The sequence below is a fragment of the Copidosoma floridanum genome, unplaced genomic scaffold, assembly GCF_036245765.1.
Source record: "Copidosoma floridanum isolate Cflo_tuat_1 unplaced genomic scaffold, Cflo_Japanese_pri ptg000007l, whole genome shotgun sequence".
NCBI classification, from domain to species: domain Eukaryota; kingdom Metazoa; phylum Arthropoda; class Insecta; order Hymenoptera; family Encyrtidae; genus Copidosoma; species Copidosoma floridanum.
The window spans coordinates 205,903-227,710 of NW_028321884.1; the positions used below are offsets into that span (position 1 = coordinate 205,903).

At 39.7% G+C, this 21,808-nt stretch overlaps 2 protein-coding genes across 2 annotated transcripts in view; one reads left to right on the forward strand and one right to left on the reverse strand.

The window, feature by feature from the left end:
- Positions 1 to 21,808, forward strand: part of LOC106640022 (unconventional myosin-Ie) — a 51,096-nt gene that overhangs the window by 11,679 nt on the left and 17,609 nt on the right. The gene's annotated exons all lie outside the window — the stretch shown is intronic.
- Positions 1,118 to 20,096, reverse strand: LOC106640037 (uncharacterized). Its single transcript, XM_014353901.2, has 4 exons — positions 19,928 to 20,096; positions 2,807 to 3,022; positions 1,984 to 2,461; positions 1,118 to 1,721 (listed from the first exon to the last, which is right to left on the reverse strand). Exons 2-4 carry the CDS (start codon positions 3,016 to 3,018, stop codon positions 1,467 to 1,469), a joined length of 945 nt encoding a protein of 314 aa, XP_014209387.2. The 5' UTR covers positions 3,019 to 3,022; positions 19,928 to 20,096; the 3' UTR covers positions 1,118 to 1,466.

The window sequence follows — 21,808 nt, forward strand, 5'->3', positions numbered from 1 at the left end:
TTTTACAAATATTTATTCACGCTAAAACAATTTTCAATAATTTTCAATCGCATTTATATCAAATCTTTATACTAGTATTGTTGCTTACGACTCCCCTTAATTAAGTATTGGTTAGTTGTTCGTTATATCCATTAATGGTGTATACAAAATAAATCTATGTGTAAATCACAGCTAAAATATGTATTTGTTGGTCCACGTAGATGATACTTTTTTTTTTTTTTTTTTTTTCAACGAGTATCAAGTTTGTACAAAAATTGTAATTCATACTTGGATATTGTGGGAAAAAAACAATAGAAAATTTCCCTGGGTGATACTTAAATTTAACAAGAAAAATCTTGACAATAATACTCATCTTAGTCATACAATACTATAAGTGTTTATCACTTCACTGTTCCAGTAAAGATAATGTGTGTATATATATATATATATATATATATATATATATATATATATATATTTCAATAACAAACAAAATAATCAACATGCATCATCACCTATACCTCATTTTTTTAAATTAATTTATTTTATTTCAATTTTTACTCTGTGAAATAATTTAAATTCATCACACAGGACTACTGAAAAAACAAAATATTTAAAACACACTGAAGAATACTAATCCAAAGCTCAAATCAATTAGTCCCATTTTTTTTTTTTTTTTTTTTTTTTTTTTCAACGAGTATCAAGTTTGTACAAAAATTGTAATTCATACTTGGATACTGTGGGAAAAAAACAATAGAAAATTTCCCTGGGTGATACTTAAATTTAACAAGAAAAATCTTGACAATAATACTCATCTTAGTCATACAATACTATAAGTGTTTATCACTTCACTGTTCCAGTAAAGATAATGTGTATATATATATATATATATATATATATATATATATTTCAATAACAAACAAAATAATCAACATGCATCATCACCTATACCTCATTTTTTTAAATTAATTTATTTTATTTCAATTTTTACTCTGTGAAATAATTTAAATTCATCACACAGGACTACTGAAAAAACAAAATATTTAAAACATACTGAAGAATACTAATCCAAAGCTAAAATCAATTTGTCCCATTTTTTTTTTTTTTTTTTTTTTTAAACATAATGTGACAATATTTTTACTTTTCCGTGAAATTAACAAGCCTCTGTTTTAACAAACATGTAAAATTCGTAATGTAATGAATCAATTTTGGCTTTAGATTGTTTTTGAAAGTCACAATAAAAAAAAAAAAAATTATTTTTTCGGACTTCCGTATCTTCTATAAGTACTCGATTCGATTTACTTTCGTTCGTACTTAAAACTACTCTGTAAAAAAATTTGGACAATGTGCTTAAAGCTCTATTTACAGGGGGGAAAAAAAGCACACCCAACTGCACCAATTTGGTCGAATCCACCTAGGGAGACGGTTTCGTCCTTACAAATTGAGACCGGCTCGATATTACCAATAAAGTCGTACGAATGAACGAATCAAGGCTCGACGAAACGCATCAACACGTCCGTCCGGCGAGCGGTGAATCTCTGTACGGGCGTCGTGTGGACGACGGGCGAGGGCGAGGGTAACCTGCTCGGGGGTGCGGGTATCTGCTTCGGCAGCTCGCTCGACGTAACCATCGTGTTTTCCGTCGTCGTCGCGGACGACGTCCTCGAGTTGGCCGTACTTCCCCCGTGGATGCTCGGATCGTACTTTTTTGGCGGGCGCTTGGCCGACTTGGGCTTCCTCACCTGTAACGGAACGAGCGTTTCGGTTTACATACACACCCCATATAAACTTACGCAAGACGTACGTACACCTAATATAACATGTGTTTGATGCAGGCGTGGTGATGATGTATATTATAGGATACGATGCAGTTTGCTTTTGGTGACAAAAGTGAGACGCGCGTGACATGATGTTTGGGGGGGGGTGGGGATTTTCCAGGAAGAAAAGGTTGATGCCGAAGGACATGATGTTGAAAAAAAATGAAATCGGGTGATCATGACTCACGTCAAGCTCGCGGTAGGGCTGCGTGGCGCGGAGGGAGGCCCCAGGCTCGAGCCTGACGGCGGCGCGCGAGTCGGACCCATCCTGCCGAAAGTTGCCCGTCCGGCCGCGGAAGTTTACGTAGACCTTGGGCCGGCTGCTCTTCAGGTAGTAGAGCTTCTCGTTCCCGAGGTCCTTGCTCGGCTGGATCAGGCGGCGCTGCTGCTGTTGCCGCGACGGGTCGAACGGCTCGAAGACGCGCTGGCCGAGGCCGACGTCGCGCACGCCCAGGATCGAGCGAGGGACGACCTCGGGCTGGGGATAAGTCAGGTTGCGGGGCTCGTCCTCGGGGGTGAGCTCGAAGCGGCGCTGCTGGCCCGGGGGCGGCAGGGGTGCCTGGTAGAGGTGCCGGCGCGGGTGATTGTCGAGGACTGCCCGTACCAGACCGGGCAGGTCCAGGGACCCGACGTTGTCCCCGTCGCGCAACTCGATCTCGACGAATCTGCACGAGCAAACAGAAAAATCGGCTCAACAATTACACTCGTACATGATACACATGCGGTACCCTACATCGTATACTTATTACGCCCGTGGAATGAATTCAATCGGCTATACAGTGATCGGCATACATATACGCCTCCCGACTTTGCTTGCTCTCATTTTATTTTACTTTTTTTTTTTTTTTTTTTTTTTTTTTTTTTTTTTTCCACCCATTTTCACGTAGCAGTCGACTTTAACCAATACACGCAAGGTGCATTAATTCCGAGATACAACCCCATCATCACTTACAGGCACAGTTCACAATAATGACGACAAGTTATCACGACGTGTAGATATACATATATACCTGTAGTCCTGGGTATCGGGTTTTTCTACGTTGGTGCTCTGTTGTTGGTAGACGGCCTTTTCGACGTAGTCCTTGGACCGATGGTTGTCCTGGCTGTAGGCACGCGGTATGCGGTTAGGCGAGGACGGCGGCCTCGGTAGGACTACCGTAGGCAACGCAACACCGGCCAATAATAGCACTAGCAGCAACGGCAATACCCGCTGTCCCCGCATCGTTCTGTAACACCCAAAATGACAATTAAACCATCGTTACCTCGGTTCCTTGCAACGCAACGCGGACGGTGTACATAGCTACTTATCATAGCATAGGTATATTACAAGTACATGGGGGTGAGGTATTGAAATTGATATTGAGGCGATGCGCGTATGGGCGTAAGTTTTCATCACACCGATATTATTTTTACGTGGCCATCCTCCTCAACCCCCTCGAACCGACTCTCGTCTCCGCAATATAATATAATATACTTACGTGGCAGCCTATACATGCATATATGCTTATTAATCAAGAGAGCCAGCTATATTGTCATTATTGCCGAAAGTCTCCCGAAATGAAAGAAAGTCACGACAATGGGTATAGACACAATACAATATACTTGGGTAAAAAAAAATCATTAGCTGAGCTAGGAAAATTTAGTGCGTTCGGTATTTGCGAGTATATCGGTTCTAACCGCGGATGGTTTTCTCTTGGAAATTTTGCAGAGGCGCGGAAGGACAGCTGGGGGAAGTAACGAATAAATAAATAAAAAGAGAAATCGCTTGTTTGTGAGTCCATATATTAGATGCACTGGCTGAATTTCCATTTCCGCGGTGCATACCCATAATTATATACAAACGGGTAAATGTTATAGATACACGTTGTACCTGCATGTATGGAGTTACGTACCGCGCATATATGGTTGTTATCTCCCCACCATTCGGGCGAATTTGAACGTCGTGCACATGGGAAAAGCCAGCGGCGGCGCTGACCCAGTGAGCAAGTAATCCGCTTAGCTGTGGCTATTTGGGAAAAAAAAAAAGCGCGCGCTCACCCGCCCAGTGAAAGTTCGCCAAGTCTCGCTCACACCGCGGTGCACCGTATAAATAAAAATACTTGTGATGTGTGTGTGTATATATATATATATATATCTCGGGGCTATCTCTCTCTCTCTCTTATGCTCCTTCGAGTGATACAATTTCTCTTTATGAAGTACTCGCACTTAAGTAGGTAGGTAGGTATACCTACTTACGTAAGCCGCGAGATCGAATCGATGGAAGCGAGCGCATAATCCTCGTTTATCGTTCAAGTGCCCCGTCCGCGAAAGTGGCCCTCGTTCCTCGCCTTTCTTTGCCTCTTGTTAATAGATGTTAATGTGTATATATATATATATATATATATAGTACAGGTGGCTCGACAGGTTTTTCCCATTTCTTTCTTTTTTTTTTCCATTTGCTTTCAATACCTAATATTTGTTATGAGATGGTGATGCCGTCTCGATTGTACTTGCACGCGTGCGATGACAGGTCGTATTAAGTATTGTATTGGATGCCGCGAGCAAAAATTTAGTACTGATATGGCACCGATGCCTATTCACTTGTTATACATGCATTTGTTCTCTAATTCTTCCTCAGGAAAACGATTTATGAATGAAAGTTGTTCGAGATCTCGCTTTGCGCAGTTATCGTTATTTATATTTACCTAACTATACAATATAATTATGTAACGCGCGCGCGCGTGTGTGTAAAATATAGCTGATTTAGTACCACTTACCAATATAGGTATATAGGTATCAGTACTTGAGAGATTTTCGTAGGCGCGCCTGCAGTGTTATACCTATACTTGCGGTTAAAGGTAAAATTTCACTACTAGTGGTACACGGCACTCCACCTGTATTTGTTTGTTACTTTACGTAACTTTGCGTAGCGTGTCTCCTCCTTGGCTTGGGTTATAGGTATTAAAACAGCTGATACGCATGGCTCTTTTAAAATATTTTATAACATGTTTAAATATGTGTGTATGAGAAAATCTACGAAAAATAATTTTTATGAAAAAAAATTTTTCAAAGCCCGTCCTTGAAACCGGACTCAATTTACTCGTTACGTCATGCACTATAAGGAAAAAATATTTAACACGAATTTCGATGAGGGTGACACCCTTTTTCTGCGATTTACGTGTTAAAATTATATCTATACCTATCATCTCCAAATACATAGATATTTATAACGTTTACATGTGAATCGCAGAAAAACCGTGTTCAAAATTTTTTCCTCACAGTACATGGCACTACGAGTAAAATTAGCCCTATCTCGAGAGTGTGCCTCAAAAAAGTTTTTTTCATTAAAATGGGAGACGAAAAACGGAATTAGTTTTAAGTGTATACGTATAATCCCCGAACATCATCTCGTTCTGTTTTAGTACAAAGGTATTGATGATCCCATTTTGGAATCCTCGAAAATGCACTCGCCGTTAGCCGAACCGCAAGCCCAACGTGCAGATAATCCAACACTTAAATGACATGCCTGTAAATGTGCACAATTGGCCGATAGTAACGATAATAATTAAGTATAATATAATATAATACAGGTACATGCATACCTACAGATATAACGTACTTGCAGTTGCGGGCACCAATTTTTGTTGACTCGTATGTATTCAACACGCACGATGCAAAAATATTCGTGCCACCAATATGTTTTCCCCCTCTTTAAAATTATCTCGAGATTTTCTCCGTATGACTTTCCCATGTGTAACTTGTCCGCCCCTGATTTATCGACGTTTATCAGCTTAATTTCCTTCATCGATCGGGCCCATGAAATTGATTGCGAGCTGAGGAGGCAAAGGGGATGGATATAATATACTTTTTTTTTTTTTTTTTTTTTTTTTCTTGTGCTCCGTCTATAATCCAAGTAAAAAAGGTAACATAAATACATACTTGTAGTACGTGTCCGCGAAACACCAAAATCAGCACCAAAATTTCAATACAGACGACGCGGTCGGTGAGACGGCCACCTTTTTTCGGATATCGCTGCTGCTGCAGTAACGTCACTCACTTCTTTTGCACGTTTTCTCGCCTGTACCTTATACGTTATACGTACGAAGCAATGGCGCTATAGATATATTATATATAGGTACCCATGCAGGGGGTGTGGTGTTCCTTTCCTCTCTATACTTATAACATGTATAACCTTTGTATACGTATTACATGGAAGTGGGTACCGCATTCACCCAACCCTCACGTCCACCTCTTACACCTCTAACTGAATGTGTATACACACATAGGGTACATAGTACATACTGTATGCAATATGTAACATATATATACGTACTGCACAAGTATACCCATAAGTAGGTACCTACATTCAAGAGAGAAAGAGAGAGAGTTGATATAATATATCTGCAATGCATTACGTGTACTTATACCTGTTGGAGTGATATACGCGAGAAAGAGTTTGCTCTCCGCGCTGGGCACCTTTGTGGAAACTGGTTTTCTTAAAAAGTGCAAGTGCACAGCAGCTGACTCTGCACTCTCTGCAGTCGGTGAACGTGTTATATATATACGTGTTATTACTATATATATATATATATATTCATAACCCAACCCAACCCAACAAGTAGGTGTATCAGCTAGGTATTATTATTCTTTTTTTTTTTTTTTTTTCTCCCTTACGTGTTGCAGATGTATACATGTGTATATTTACCTTGATCCTTCTAAATATGGTCTTTTTTTTTTTTATTTACGAAAAATCGGTAAAAAAACGCTCGTTGCATCGATAAAACATCATAAACACCTCGATAAGCCCGCATCGTAAAATTTCAGAAATCTTTGTCAATTGTACGTATCATTGAGGGGCTGATTAAGTATTCAGTTATGTAAAATTCGAGCTTCACTGACAAATCCACTTACGAAACATTTATTCATATATATATATATATATATATATATATATATATATATATATATATCTGGCCAAAGTAAAAACATAAAACTGTTTCTTTCAAACAATAGAGCAGTGCCGCTCTCGTTTTCTCGCTCCCCGCGCCCGTGCCTACTTCAATCTAAATGCAAACCTCGATTGGACGAAAGTACTTAATTTTCCCCCGATTAATCATATGGATATATATATATATATATATATATATCTTAATTTGACACAATAAATAAGTGAATCATGGACATGCCGCAACATTGACGCGGATAGGTGCAGTGCAGCGATATTTGGCAACAGAGAGAGAGAGAGAGGAGAATTACCAATGTGCACATACGTGGTAGGTACTATGTATGTATAAACACGAGAGCCGAGTATATTATAAATATACATATATGCATGTAGGCGATCGTAAAAAACGTGTCAAGAAAGTTCCGCGATTTGGTAACCTTTTTCCCACATTAAATCATTCTGGCGCAACGTGTATAAATATATATGTATATACATATACATATAGTTCTGATAATGCAGCCTTTCGCCGTGAAAAAGGTCCGGAGTAAGTGAGTACATATTTTTATACTTATCATTAACTACCGAAAATATCTTGGGGCACCGTAGCGCACGCGGTGTGAGAGATAATTATGTTGCCTGCGTTTTGTTTGAATCCTCGGCCTAAAAAATACGTGCCAAACTTTCGATTTGGAAAAAAAAAATCAAATTATTGAAGTATACATGTGCGCCTTTTATTAAAAACAATCAAGTGTCGCGTTCTATTGTAAAATGTGATGAAAAAAATAATATACACATATGTAATTATTATCTTGCCGAAGAAATAAAGCTACGTATGGAAAAAACTAATTCCAAGATACGGTGTCATTGTTTGTAGGAAGTATAAATGTATGAACTTGGAAAGGAAGTTGTTGAGAAAAAGCCTTGCACGCAACAACAGAAGCGGTAAAAGCCGCACAAGGAAAAGTAAAAAAAGTCCCCTATGCATATACTTATAAGACTCTGTAGTTGATTAATGACTATTACCAGTGATTGTGTATAGGTATAATGTAAATACGTACCCATGAATAAGTCGCGGCGCGAGAGATGAAAGAAAGCATCAGTGTTGTTTTGGCGCGAGCTTACTTTTTCTTTCATCGCAAGCAAGTACACACAATCACCAGCGACGGCAGCGACAATCGCAACGCGGAGAGAAATTCGACGGGAGTCGAGCTACTTACTTGCTCGTGGCTGTGAAATAATGGAGAGGACACAATCGTCGGGAAGCGGAATATCGGGACGCGCGGGAAAATCTGCCCGAATGCCATAAGTGCATAGGCGAGTGCCCCAAACGCTGTGTAATAAATAATATACACGCATAAATGGACAATTAGGGGACCTCTTTTTTACCGTACTCCTTCCTTTGATTCATCATCCGTGAGGACTATCGCTTCGAGTCCCACGCTGCTATAAGTATGCGCTTACTTATTCTCCTTTTTTCCATTTTTCATTCACGCTCCTTGGGCGTCACACACTCAAGTATACTCCGTATACAATGAACCATTCACTTGGCGCTCCATGAGCTCGTTTTTCAATTGCGGTGTACCAACCTACACACGCACGCACGAAAATGAGAGAAATCTCATCAAGAATGATCGCTTAGCTTGTTAACAGTAGATCTTTAAGTGTACGGGTGATGCATGAACTTTTGTGCCATAAGGTTATTCCTCTTGCAGGGCATTCAGCTCACTTCAATACGTACTTACATCATAAAATATAAATATGATGAAAAAAGTGCGTGAAATAATACATCCGCGTCACGCCTGGGATTTGCAATGTGTTACGCGTACCGCACAGGTGGTTCTCGTGGGCATTTTAGAGCCGATAAATCTTCGACGCGCCTCAATAATCATTTTGTTTGTTTATTGTTGTTTTGTAGGTAAAACCTTCATGCGTTTACTTATTTTGTTCATTTGCATACCATTACCTGCCTATGGAACACGTTTGCAATTTTTTTTATCCCTATATATTATATAGGTATCACGTATATGCGCAGTTCGGTATTTTCTTCATTCGCTCATTGTAACAATATATTTTGAATCAATAACTTTTACCTATACGTATTAAGACAACAGAGAAACTTTTTTTCTTTACATCTAGCCTCGTACAATGCCCGATTTTTAGAAGAAGAAGAAAAAAAAAAGTCGACCCATATACACTCTTGTACGCCATAATACCTATGTAATACGTACAATGGTAGGTGCGTAAACCACTTAACATAAGTATAATTAAAGTATAGCCTATGGAACAGTGATTTTCAAAATTTTTATCTATAGTCGTTCACAAAAGTGCACGGCCATAACAATGCAAGGCTGTACGGGGGGCTCGGGTGATCAAGCAACAATACTCTAAACAGCGGCAGCTCGCGCGCGGACAATACACATTGTTTCGAGCCAAGCTGTAACCACTTGTAAAAAATGTGTGTGTGTATATATATATTATATTGGCTCTGCATGATGTGCAAGTATTATTATGAGGGCGCGCGTGAAAGGGACCCGTTACAAATTTTATTTTTCTCTCAAGTATTTCCGAATCATTTGACTGCTCGTGGTTTTGTATGTGCGTGTGTCTATATAATAACAATATATTTATATAATATAATATACATGTTTATGCCAAATAATGCAAAAATTTCATAACCGAGGCAATGGGCTGGATGGATATGATAATAAGCAAATTATTTGAGTGATTGAAATTTGAGAAATCGGTCACGCATGATAGTTGAAAATTTCAATCCCATCGCAATAATCGTTGAGTTTTTTATGTTAGGTTTAAAATGTGTCGCTCGATCGTGCAGCTGAGGCTATTGCTGCAGCTAACAATATAGACTAATGGAAAACCAGCAATACCGATCAATCAACCAATAGGTAGCCATGCCGGTCCGAGCACACGGTGGTGTCTGTCCTTAAAAGATAGATAAGCCCCCCGATCTTTTCATACTCGTCGGATTGCTCGTGACACTTATCTGCATAATATATGTATAGCTTTGCACACGCGTGGACGGGTAACTCTCTCTATCTCCCCCCCCCGCACCCCATACAAGATAAAAAGGAGAAGAAAAAAGTGTCGAGCAGCTCAAGTTAACGTCAACGTTACTCGGTAGGTATATTATGTATAGGGATATCAGCTCGATCTTTCATTTGTTATGGTCACTCGCGGTCTGCTCACGTGTTGTACCTATCGGGCATCAAAAAGTGCTGTGGAGCAAGTATACCGTACTTACATGGATACGCCTCTCTACCTATAAGAATATAGTTTAGGTAAGTACTCCAACACTTATGTATGTACGTGGCTATGGGGGCTTTGTATTACGTATAGGTATGGTAGGGTATATATATAGGATAGGTACGGTGCATCCATATGCCACTGCTGCCGGTCGGGCTGCATGGGCTGTCCACCACCTACCGAAATAGCATCCAACTGCGCCCACATGCAGTCGTGTATCCTACTTTCGTCCGATTTTTCTCTCTCCCTGCATCCTTACTCGGAGGACTCGTCGCGCCAAGATAAGGCGCACTGGGTCAAAGTTCGGGCACACACGAGCTTGTCCGTGTAGACGGATTTTTTACTTTAGCGCTCGCCACACGTCCAATCAATTCTGCCTCGAACCCTACATTCATTCGTACATACATTTTGGTATGTACCAACCAGTGCCCTGCATATACATTATATTTATATACTTGACTCTTATTGAACGTTTACATGTATAACCAATCGTTTAATACCGGTACATTAGAGCCATTCAACTGCGGTCAAGCAAGACAAAAGAAAAATAAACGTGGGTTTCAGTTGTAAGTTATAAGTACCTACATAATAAATATGATGTACCCACTCGCGTTCACTCAAAGATCCTGACGGAGGCGGCGGCGGCGTTCTTTGAGCAAATACAACGCATAAGATTATGCTGCATAAGTATACCTATAGGTGTCACTTGTACGGGAGGATTATTTTGGCAAGATGAGCGCATACTTACGTACAAAATATATAAGTACACGCGATACCTACATAATTATTTTATTTATACAGCATGTCCGATTAAGCTATGCACACATGTTGGTATTGAAATCATTATTATTATTATTATTATGTGCATGGATATTGTACTGCAGTACCTATAACCATCTACTTACCTATATATATATATACCTAACATAATTTCAGATCGGTTGTTTCCTCGCTTTCATTCTTATAAGTACTTATATCTACCGTGTATAATCGTTGCACCTCGAGAGAAATGATCGACCTACTTATTATTATTTATTCAGCAGTGCACCAACACAAATTCTGCACGCGATGAGAGTTATATATATATATACCTCACTTTTACACTCCATACTTATCTCTGTACGCTATACGCAAACGAAACACTGCAATGTACGCATAAAATGTACGAACATATAATATACATATCAACGTTTCTCACTTAGATATACGTGTATAAGTATACCTGCGGATGGATTATACATATACTATTTTTAATCCCATTCAGCCATCTGTCTCCATATTATAGGGTATGGGTATACGCGTGCTTATTCCGCTGTCGAATAAATTTTACGGATGGTGAGTAGTTGCAGGTCCCGCGATTCACTCATATTACATATATGTTACCAATGTCTGTACATATCCAAATAAAATGCAGTACTTACGTGTACATATATATATATACCGATGGCAACAGCAACAGAGTAGGTACAGGATATACATTTTGAAAAAACCGTATACTTTTTATCTTAACGTTTTTAGCTCGCCATGTTGTCTGTTATACATGTACACAATAGTATTGGGCTCCCTTTTCCTGAATCACGAGACAAAAAAAAACGAGCGCGCGAGCTGTATTAGTTCCACGCGCTGTTACCGATTTTCCGTACCTCCGTATCTTCATGTTACTCCTTACCGGCATTGATTTACTAAATTGTAGTTGTATAAGTACTTATTGGGTTGGGCCGTGATTGACATATTACATACTTATGGAAAGACACTGTGGCCACGCGTGCTGAAAGTCACGCCCGACCTGTGCACTGTTCTGCAGCTATATTATTTTCTTCCTCCTGTTTTACCATTACTTACTTCCCTGCAGCTAATACTCGTCGTTTATTTGGCACACATGAGATGCGAAATTACGAATGCGCCGATGGTACAATTTTTCGTTCAACTGGGCTGGACTCTTTTATAGCTATTCGCGAAAGTTGCCTATAGATCTGATGTACACCTACTTAAGTACTTAGCATCTGTTGGCTGTCTGCGTTCCTTCTCCCTCTCACTTTAGTCTTTTTCCACCAAACTTTACACTCGTTCCTCTTTTTGTTGTTGTTGTTGTTATTATTATTTCCTCATTCGTCGAGGTATGGGACGCCTCGAAACTCCAATGCCGCAACGCTGGCTCTTATCTCTGGGAAGTTGGTCGATCGGAGCTGGTTATACTTTAGCTCCACGTATTGTAAATCGTTCCTTACTTGTGTACACAACATTCGGTATATGTATATATATATTTTAGATACACGTATTGTGAAACGCGCAGCTATACACAGAAATTAAACCAGCAATCCGCATTTTTTCCCGTGGAGGGTTATTTCACTTTTTTTTTTTTTCTTTTTTTTCGATGCAAATGCAAGTACGCGATAAAAGTTTGGGAATGGACCGTGGAAAAAAATAGTATCCGACATTTCGAAAATTTATTTATCAATTTCGTCACGCGTCAGCTTGAAGCTTACAACATCAATACAAGATGAAATATTGCATCGTCGCACGTACTTATACATATATATATATATATATATATATATATATATATATATATATATATATATATATATATATATATATATATATATATATATATATATTGATAGTGTAGATGCGTGCACGCTTATACGTATACTCCAGATAAATGCGAAAATGCCATTGCGTGTACAAATTGCTCGAATTATCCTCCTCCTCCTCCTCCTCCTTCCTGAGACAAAATATTTCAGTAACATTTATTCATGCGCATGTATAGGCACTCGCTTGGTGCGATTGCACATATACCCAGTATTGTACATTCGAATGAAATGTCTATACTGTTGCAACTCTCTAAGTATATTTATTATGCAGTAAAAGTACTTCACGCACGTCTCATGCGAACGTCGCGATGTTTCAAACGTCAATTTTTGCTCCTCCCGTTTTATAAATTTAGCACCAACTTAATTATATAGGTATATATTTGTGCAGTTCTTCAGTTACACGTAATTTATATTGTCATGTTGATGCAAGTAATGCTGCATCAGACATTGAGTATTATAGGTATTATTTTCTGGCGAACGTGCAAGGAAATGCAAATATAGGTGTGATAGTAACAAACGACGAAAATAATGATGGGGAATGATAACGTATATTGGGTGTAGGTGCATACAAGCAAGACAAAAAAAAAATCTGCCAAATCAGTTTTTATGAAAAGTTACGATCGCGCCTTTGGCAATAAGTACCCTCACATGCCAATACATTGTACATCAAGGTGTCAATCAAAGCGAAAGCATCAGCTCAACTCGCGTAGGTATTGCGCACACGTGTAATAAATCAGATGTCGCTTGGCTAGCGTGCAAGTAGGTATACATATACGTATAAAGCAGCGCAGAGGGCTCATAAATTAAGTAGCGCATCCTCTTCCCGATTACCAAAGGAGATTTTGCTCCGAAAGAGCCACATGGGGGGGACATTGGTTCCTTTTACCACAGGCTTTTTTTTTTTTTTTTTTTTTCTGTGAGACGCACGATGTATCGAGAAATGAATTATGACACGGCAGCTTCGCTATAGACATGGACATAAATACCTACCTACTTAACTTCCATAAACGGCTGACAGAGCCTTCCGTTTTGAAGGAAAAGTGCACAGTTTCGGACATCTGCGATATAACATGTATACCTATACATATATATATACGTGTGTACCTGTTGTGGGTAACGGGTGAAATCCAAGTCCGAAGCTGCATGCAGCGAATCTGACAATTACCTATTCGTGGCACGCGAGTTCTCGTGCTACTATAAACATGATGTACCTACTCTCTCCCGCTGTCTATCGGTCTCTCTCTCTCTCTCTCTCCTAAATGCCGGGTACTTTGCTATCCTCTTATCTCGCGCCATCTGTCCGTCAATCCATTTTTTCTCCCCCACTTTTTTTTTTATTCACGAGGTAGGTATAACTTTTCCTCCGTACATTCAGGCGTGATCGAGGTTTCTTAAACGATATTGTATACCCACACGCGCCACTGCTGCTATCTTTGAAATCTCTGGGCCAGCCATATATTGTAAATTATCGAGTACCCGCTCATCTGTCCTCCATAAATTTACCATCATACCTACAATAATATCCGTGAATAGTCAACGCGTGGGTTATTGGTGCACGTGAGATGCTCTCTATCAACTCTACGAACGTGATAATAGCCCGAGGGGTTCTTTATTTTCGTGACTACTTTCTGTGGGGAAAAATCACCATCGCAATGAGCAGTTCCAGTTTCCGCGTCGTCATGAAGCCTCCGTCGCCCCACAATATACCGATCTTCCGAAAGCTACGTCCCGAATACCTGTAATCTTTCGTCCTGCGGCTGCTGAACTGGTCAATGCAGATATACACAGAATCACCACCGTCAACCGATGATTCCCGCTATTTTGTCAAACATAATGCTCGCTCGAGCGGAGAAAACAATCACATTCACGGCTAGTCATTCGTGGAAAATTGACATTTTCTTGCCTACGTGGTGCCCGACCGGTGTCGCAATCTTACCTATATATATACGTATATATGCATGCAGGAGCTGTTATTAAACATACACATCGAAGGCTACGTATACATACACTTGTGTTACATTATGCACAACTACATCCACGAAGGAGGATTAAGGTTTCCGATGCACTGTTGTATCGCCTATAATGCCAAAGGTGCACCCATACTTATTATTATTATTATTTGGCGTGTAATGGGTAAGAGAGCGCTGTATTTTCGCGCTGCGTGGGTGGGTGTAATTGCATCTTCCCAGTGCTCGATTTGTATGCTCATATTCCACGTATTGATTTTAAGTAAATATTTTTTACGTATCGATGTACCTATTACATCCCCGGATACTCGTGTCAACATGCGTTATGAAACGCCTATATCCAGTGGATTTTAATGAAACCTCGGTTATCTCATGCCCACACGTGTATAAGCATGTATATAAATATTCTGTCACCTCTACTCGTAACCTTATCGTTAATGAACATGTGTAATAATTTCGCGGCCAGTTTAAATTAAAATAATAAGTTGGCTTGGAAAGAAAAAAAAAACATATTTAATGAAATAGCCGGATGATGAGTAATAATAATACCTATAAGTACTTAAACAGTATGAGTATCATTCATTTGAGGAAGATATATTTTAGAAAGCTGTATAATAATGTATCCATATAATACAGGTTAATAGTAGTTTTCGTCGGATACAAGTACATCCGCTTGAATTTCGTTTTTGACGCTGCATATAATAACTATGCGCAGTTTAGCAACTTTTGATTGAACGGCGCCCTCCCTCCTGCCGACATTTCATACCGGGTGGGTGTTTAATATAAAGTATACTTACCCGAGTCAAGCTTATAGGATATATTTATATACCAAGAGATAAACGCCTTGCTCTGGATTATTTCCAACGCTGGGGAAATGAGTATTTGTCTCGCGGATACCTACAGGTACACTAAAATCACGTAGATAAAGGTCTAAAAGCCGCTAAGAATAATAAATAATAATAAATCGGTACCTACAACTCGTATGTACACCTGCCACCAATACATGTTATCCCCCAGGTATATGCAACTTTTCCTTTTTCTTCATATAATATATCACGTGTGGTGAGTAGGTATTTGCACCGTTATGTATAACTATTAAATGAAAACATTAATTGTACCTATTTTGTCCTTTTCCGGTGCTCAATAACTTCCTCGAAACAATTTTCAATGCTCCAATAACGTATATAATAGTTATTACGTAAGGTAGGGTATATAAACACCTAGGAAGCTCTGGCTCTACCCAATGATCGATATTTTTCGCTCACGAATCATAAAAAATAATAACAAGTGCTCGTTACCGCGAAGTAGTAAACATAAAAATATAAGGCAAAATTGACGATATTGTGTATGGTGATGTATCAGCGTTATACGTATACACTTGCTTCTGCATGTAAACGTAGGTGGGTCTTTTAATTAATCTGCGTGGCAAATCAATGGCGGTACACCTATAAGTAAATGAATGAGTAATTATTATTATATGAATATTATCTCATGCCCAGCATTGGTAGTACACCTATGCATTGTGAGCTTGGGGTTCGCTAGCCGTTCGGCTTTTGTTGTTTTTGTATAAAGTATAATATATATTATATAGTATAGGTACGAGAAAAGTGTCGAATAACGATGGCGAAACGAAAAAAAGAAACCAAATCAGCCGAAGCGCCCAGCGGGAGCGGAAAAACGAGAGCAGCTGCATGCAACATACAGGGAGAGGCCGATGCAGCGCGCGATGATAGAGATAGCGGCTATATATACGGAAGAAAGAGAGATTGGTCAAGCCTCGGGCCCATCGGTGCCTATATATATCTGCGCTCCACTTTCCGCTCGCTCCCATATCTCTGATTATCTGATGATACGTACGTATACTCACGTGTACAAGTATGCTATTCGGTACCGATTTGCTCGAGTTACGCGCGCAAATGAGCGAGCGATAAAAGTACGTATACTATAACTCATTGTTCTCGGTATACCTACAGAGTGCCGATATGACATAATATTGAGTTAAGTGTATGTCGTCGCCACTTGAGTCAAGTATATTATACGCACGCCTGACTTCCTTCCTTTATCGTTCAACCACCAGTAGAAAATAATAAATACATAATATATTATATGAATCGTACCTGTCGTGCCCTCTAACTTATTTATGTTTTTTACCTTGAAATTTTATTTACATTTTCCGACCTCGGGCGTTTTTGAGGGTCGGGTGTGCCCTTGGTAGGAAAAATAGGATTCGACACATAAGTGTCATCGCTCCGCAAAATAGTCCCAGAGACGATGGAACTTATCCGACGAAAACTACTATTAGTTATGGATACCTTGGACCAATTTTGTCATCCAAAGTTTTTCTTTAACGAAATTCGCAATCTTATTGTATGTGTGCTTTTCCTCCGAAAATTTTTTAAGATATTTTTCGTCGGTAATTAAGTGCGCGATGTAATACACTTTTCGTCACGGAATTCAAAGTTAATTAGGTAATGTTGTCAAGTATTTTCGATACTTTTTTTTTTTTTTTTTTTTTTCGTTGCCATGCATTTTTCTCCATTTATTTATCCAAAGAATGAATGTTGACAAAAAACAAAAAAAACAGACTTACTCTTTTGATATTAATGTCAAATAATTATAGACGTCTATTAATTTTATTAATACAAATAATCTTCAGTAATTTTCATTTATTAGTCTTGTAATGTAACCTTTCCGGCTTATTTCTCAAGCACTCTGACCGCACATGATACAAACAAGTTATTTTCATCGTGTTCTACACCTGTTAGTAGACCTACTTTTTTTTCGTCGTACATCCCTATCATGGCCCCATCTAATTGTCAAGAGCACACGATAGGGAAAAAAAAAAAAAAAAAAAGTACAAACCTACCTATTCTAATGCTTGTAACTTTCTATTAACATGAGATGTTTGAAATCAGATGGATCTTAGGACTCTTTCACTCTCTCCCGCGCTTGTATCTGAATGTCTAGGTAGTGCGTAAGGAAGTAACGCGTCGTGAATTTAAAGCAAAAGGAGTAAAGTAAAATAAATGAGAAGCGCCGTTTGAGGAAGCAATCAGAGAGTGAGACAGCGTGTGTACATGTGTATAACAATAAAGTAGAAGGTACGTGCGAGAGAGTCATTTTTCAGCGTCCCCGGGCGTAACGTAGCGTGAAACGCCAATGCGTGACGTTGTTGCTCGAGTAACGTAACGAGTGTCCCTTGCTCTTGTTTTTCTCGTATCAAATGGAAGGTAAAGGAAAAAAAAAAAAAAAAAAAAAAAGCAGTTTTTAAAACTCAGCTTCGCTTCTTCCCTAAAAGGCTTTCGATTATTCGCTGTATAGGCGTAAGATCATGTTGTGTACTTACTTTATAAGTACGGGACAGCCCTCAATAAATTACGGTCGAATCAATCAAAACATCACTTGACTTAGTACCTATATATATATATATATATATATATATATATATATAGTATTTTAAAATAAATAAACATACCCGCCAATAGTTGGCTCAGCGAGAGTGAAATCAATCCTCGCGTGCTTTTATTGGTAGATATTTACTCGCATGTGTACAATTATTATTCATTTATGAATTATGTTTTCAATATATCGGTGGGTCCGCTAAAAGCTATACGTGTAGGTATGTATAATGTATTGATTATACCTCATGTTGCAATGTATACCTATATACTATTTCACTCTCGTTTTCAGTAGCGCTTAAAGTCTCGCGAACCAAAAACAATTACCTACTTGTATATAAATAGCATTTCATTCGAAATTTCAACAGCACCCGCGTAAATTATTTAATTGAATGGGCATTGAAATCGGCGGACGCTCTCACCGCGCGCGCACTTATACCTGCAGGGTACACCTCGATTGTATGTACCTATATGCATACCTCCTGCACAGAGGGAATTTGTCGTTACACAGGTGGTAGGTACCTACCCTATGTATAAATATATTAAGTATTGTACACCGTGTAATGCAGGATTGCTCATTTTGATTATTTAATAGAATTTCCGTGTCCATTATTCATTAGACCGGCCATCGGACTTGCTGCTGCAGCTTATACATGCTCGTAAATAGAGTTCGGTTCAAGCCCGAGCGGATGATGGGGCACAATGCTCGCGGACCATTTGCATATTCGTATATCGTTAATGTACCACAAAAAACAAAGAGCACACGCTTTTCGGCGCGGCAGCGTTTCAGTGAATTGTGCCGCGTTTATGGATAATAAGTACATTTCAACCATTAGCTGGTATACCCATACATACCATGTACAGGTACAACATCAGGCACAATCGGGCGCCACTCATTCTCGCGTTTCTCTTTATTTTTACCTCTTACCTCCACAAGTGTACAAGGCATCTGTACGCGTTACTCGCGATTTTCGCGCGTGCATTAATTATCATCGCGACAATTTTCTTTTTCCTTTCCATCCGATAAATTGTCGATATAGGTATTGAGCCCCGTGAATTTATTTCTATAGCGACAGCGATTGAGCGTTGCTCAACACGGCATACCTGATTGTATTATATCCATACGTAGAGATCTCCTCTACTCTGTGTTTACATATATACGTACCCATCTCGAAACAATCCGAGGCTTCCTTGCTGCATATTTTTTCCCCCGGATCTCGCGTTTGAATTCTAATTAAAAAATTCCGCGTGCCTTTTTTATTTGCCGAAGCCAAAGCTTCCCGCCGGAGTCGCAAGAATGTTCGGCAAAGTTTTTTTCACTGGCTCAACGGCGGATGCTTTTGCGGGAAATAAGAAACCATAATCACGCGCAAGTCTTTCGGCTCGTAAGTAATAAAAAAAAGGGGGGAGAAAAAAATGTTCGGGGTGTATAATAGGCTGTACCCACCTGCAGCGTAGGAGGTGTACACGGGAGCCAACGGGTGTTAAAAAACTGACAAAGACCTTACAGGTAATCCATGAAAGAGCACCATTTGTACAATAGTTTATATATCAGCGAGTGAGTATATAGACAGACGGCGCGGTTGCCGTGATTTTCGTGACAAGGCCTCCGGAGAACGATGTATGGTGTGGGTGCAGGGAGAGAGAGAGAGATAATATAGAATCGAGATTTTTATCGTCAGCGTCGGACCTCTCGGCAAGCCCCATCGATCCCATCCTCCGTTAACATTTGATCGCCGGTGCGCAACGTGAATTACTCATCGTTAGAACTGTACGGAGCGAACAATGAAACGTATGTACCTATAGTAGACACGGTCCGAGATAAGATTTTTATTTGTTGGAGTCGGTGTTTGAATTTTTTTTTTTTTTTTTCCCCTTTCCCTTTCCCCCATGTAACGCTACTTGTACAGGGACGATTCGACGGAAATGGTGCGAAAACCGGATGTCAAAGTGCCGAGTATGCCTGATAACGATAACAACAACTCACCTGAAGTTGTTACGATTGAAAAACTATATGAGGTGTACAACAGTGCAACTGGTCCTCTGTCCCTCTCGCTGCCCCCTGGCGTCCTTCCTGGCTCATCAACTCGAGACGCGACCGAAGGCCATGTATACCAACATACCAACTGCAGTGCCGGATCGATGCACCAAAAAGAGCTACACTTTTCTTCTTTCTTATTACTGCGAGTGGTGCAGTACAGCTTGCAATTAAAGTAATTAAAATCAACAACAACAAAAAATCACACCGTTGCACGGGCAAACACTCTTAGTGTCGTCTCTCCGTCAGCTGACTTTCATTCGGTGTCAGTGCATATAAGTATACACTTATACACCACAGGTATAATAGACACAGGACATCGGTAGTGGCAGGTGTTATTGTCTGTTCGCACAACACTCGCGGTTTGATCGCTTTTTCATGGCATAAGTCTAAAGTATAGGTAAGTATACCCAATAGTTAATTATCGGTGCATTGGTAAGTAAGTACAAGGCCCAAGGAGCAATCAAGTGCGAAGCCGGCAGCTGATTTTTCCCACGTCCTATTTCTTTTCCTCCCTTGGCTCCGGCAATCTGTACAACTACATCATTACAAGTAACCCCCACTGCACCTTATACGTATCCACATCATTTCACTTTTTTTTTCCTTCTTCTTCACCACCGCTCACCGGCGGTAGTTGTCTTCAATGTTACTTCTCTACAATGCTCTATATAATTATATCCTCGTATCGAATCGAAGATTGCGAGGAATCAATGAAGGAAATAAATTAATAGTTATGACGTAGGTGCCCGAGCAATTGTGAACAGTGTGTAACAGTGACTTGTATGGTGATGGCGCGCCAAAAAAAAAGAGCCGGCTCTGGGCGCGCGACACAACGCAACAGACAGACAATCGGACACGAGTCGGCCGTCCGCGTGCCGCGGATCGAGTGAAGGTAGATCTCACAAAGTCTTATATCCCTAATAGAATACACGTATACATATACACCAACAGCCGAGCGGTATAGCGGACAGGTATACATATATACATATAATATTGCGGATACATGTCCATAGCTATATATACAACAGTCTCCCTCCCCCACTCCGTCCCGCGGGCGCGCGCCGCGTAAAAGACACGCGCGCGCTCTATGGATATGTATATATACATACATACCCTATATGCATTTGATGATGTACCTCCCACTGAGCCCGCGTGTTCGCGAGACCACCCCCCCCCCTTTCCCACCTCCTACTGTCTATGTATACCCCTACCTACTATACTTACTTCTTGGTTGAAGCTTTCCCGCGGCCGCGCGTGGCTCCTTCGCGGCTTAGGTATACCTGTAAAATATACATATATTTATAAGTACAATTTACAAGTATCCAGTCCAACATATCTTTTATATATAGTTCTCGCCTTTCGGAACAGGGAAGGAGAGTCGTGTGGAACAACTACACTATGCGCTTTTCCTTCCGGACAAATTTCAGGAATTTTTGTGTACATTCGTCGCACCTCGGAGCACCAAGCGTACATCGTCGGGCTAATTTATTTCAATAACTACATACGTCACGACGAAAAAACACTATACCTTTATCGATTTTACCGAGCATTTAGCTCATCGTCATCCCCCTCTTTTTTTTTTCCTTTTTTTTTTTTTTTTTATTATTCTTTGACTCGCAGCCATGGTAAACTATAATTTTTCTCCCAAGGATGGCTATACTGTGAATTTATTTGTGCTTGCAATAAGATGAATCAACGGATGAGCAAAACTCGAGATTACCTTTACCCATCCATACCTATATACGTACATGACATGTAGTCACTTGTAAATCTATATATATATATATATATATATATATATATATATATATATATATATATAATCCTGTA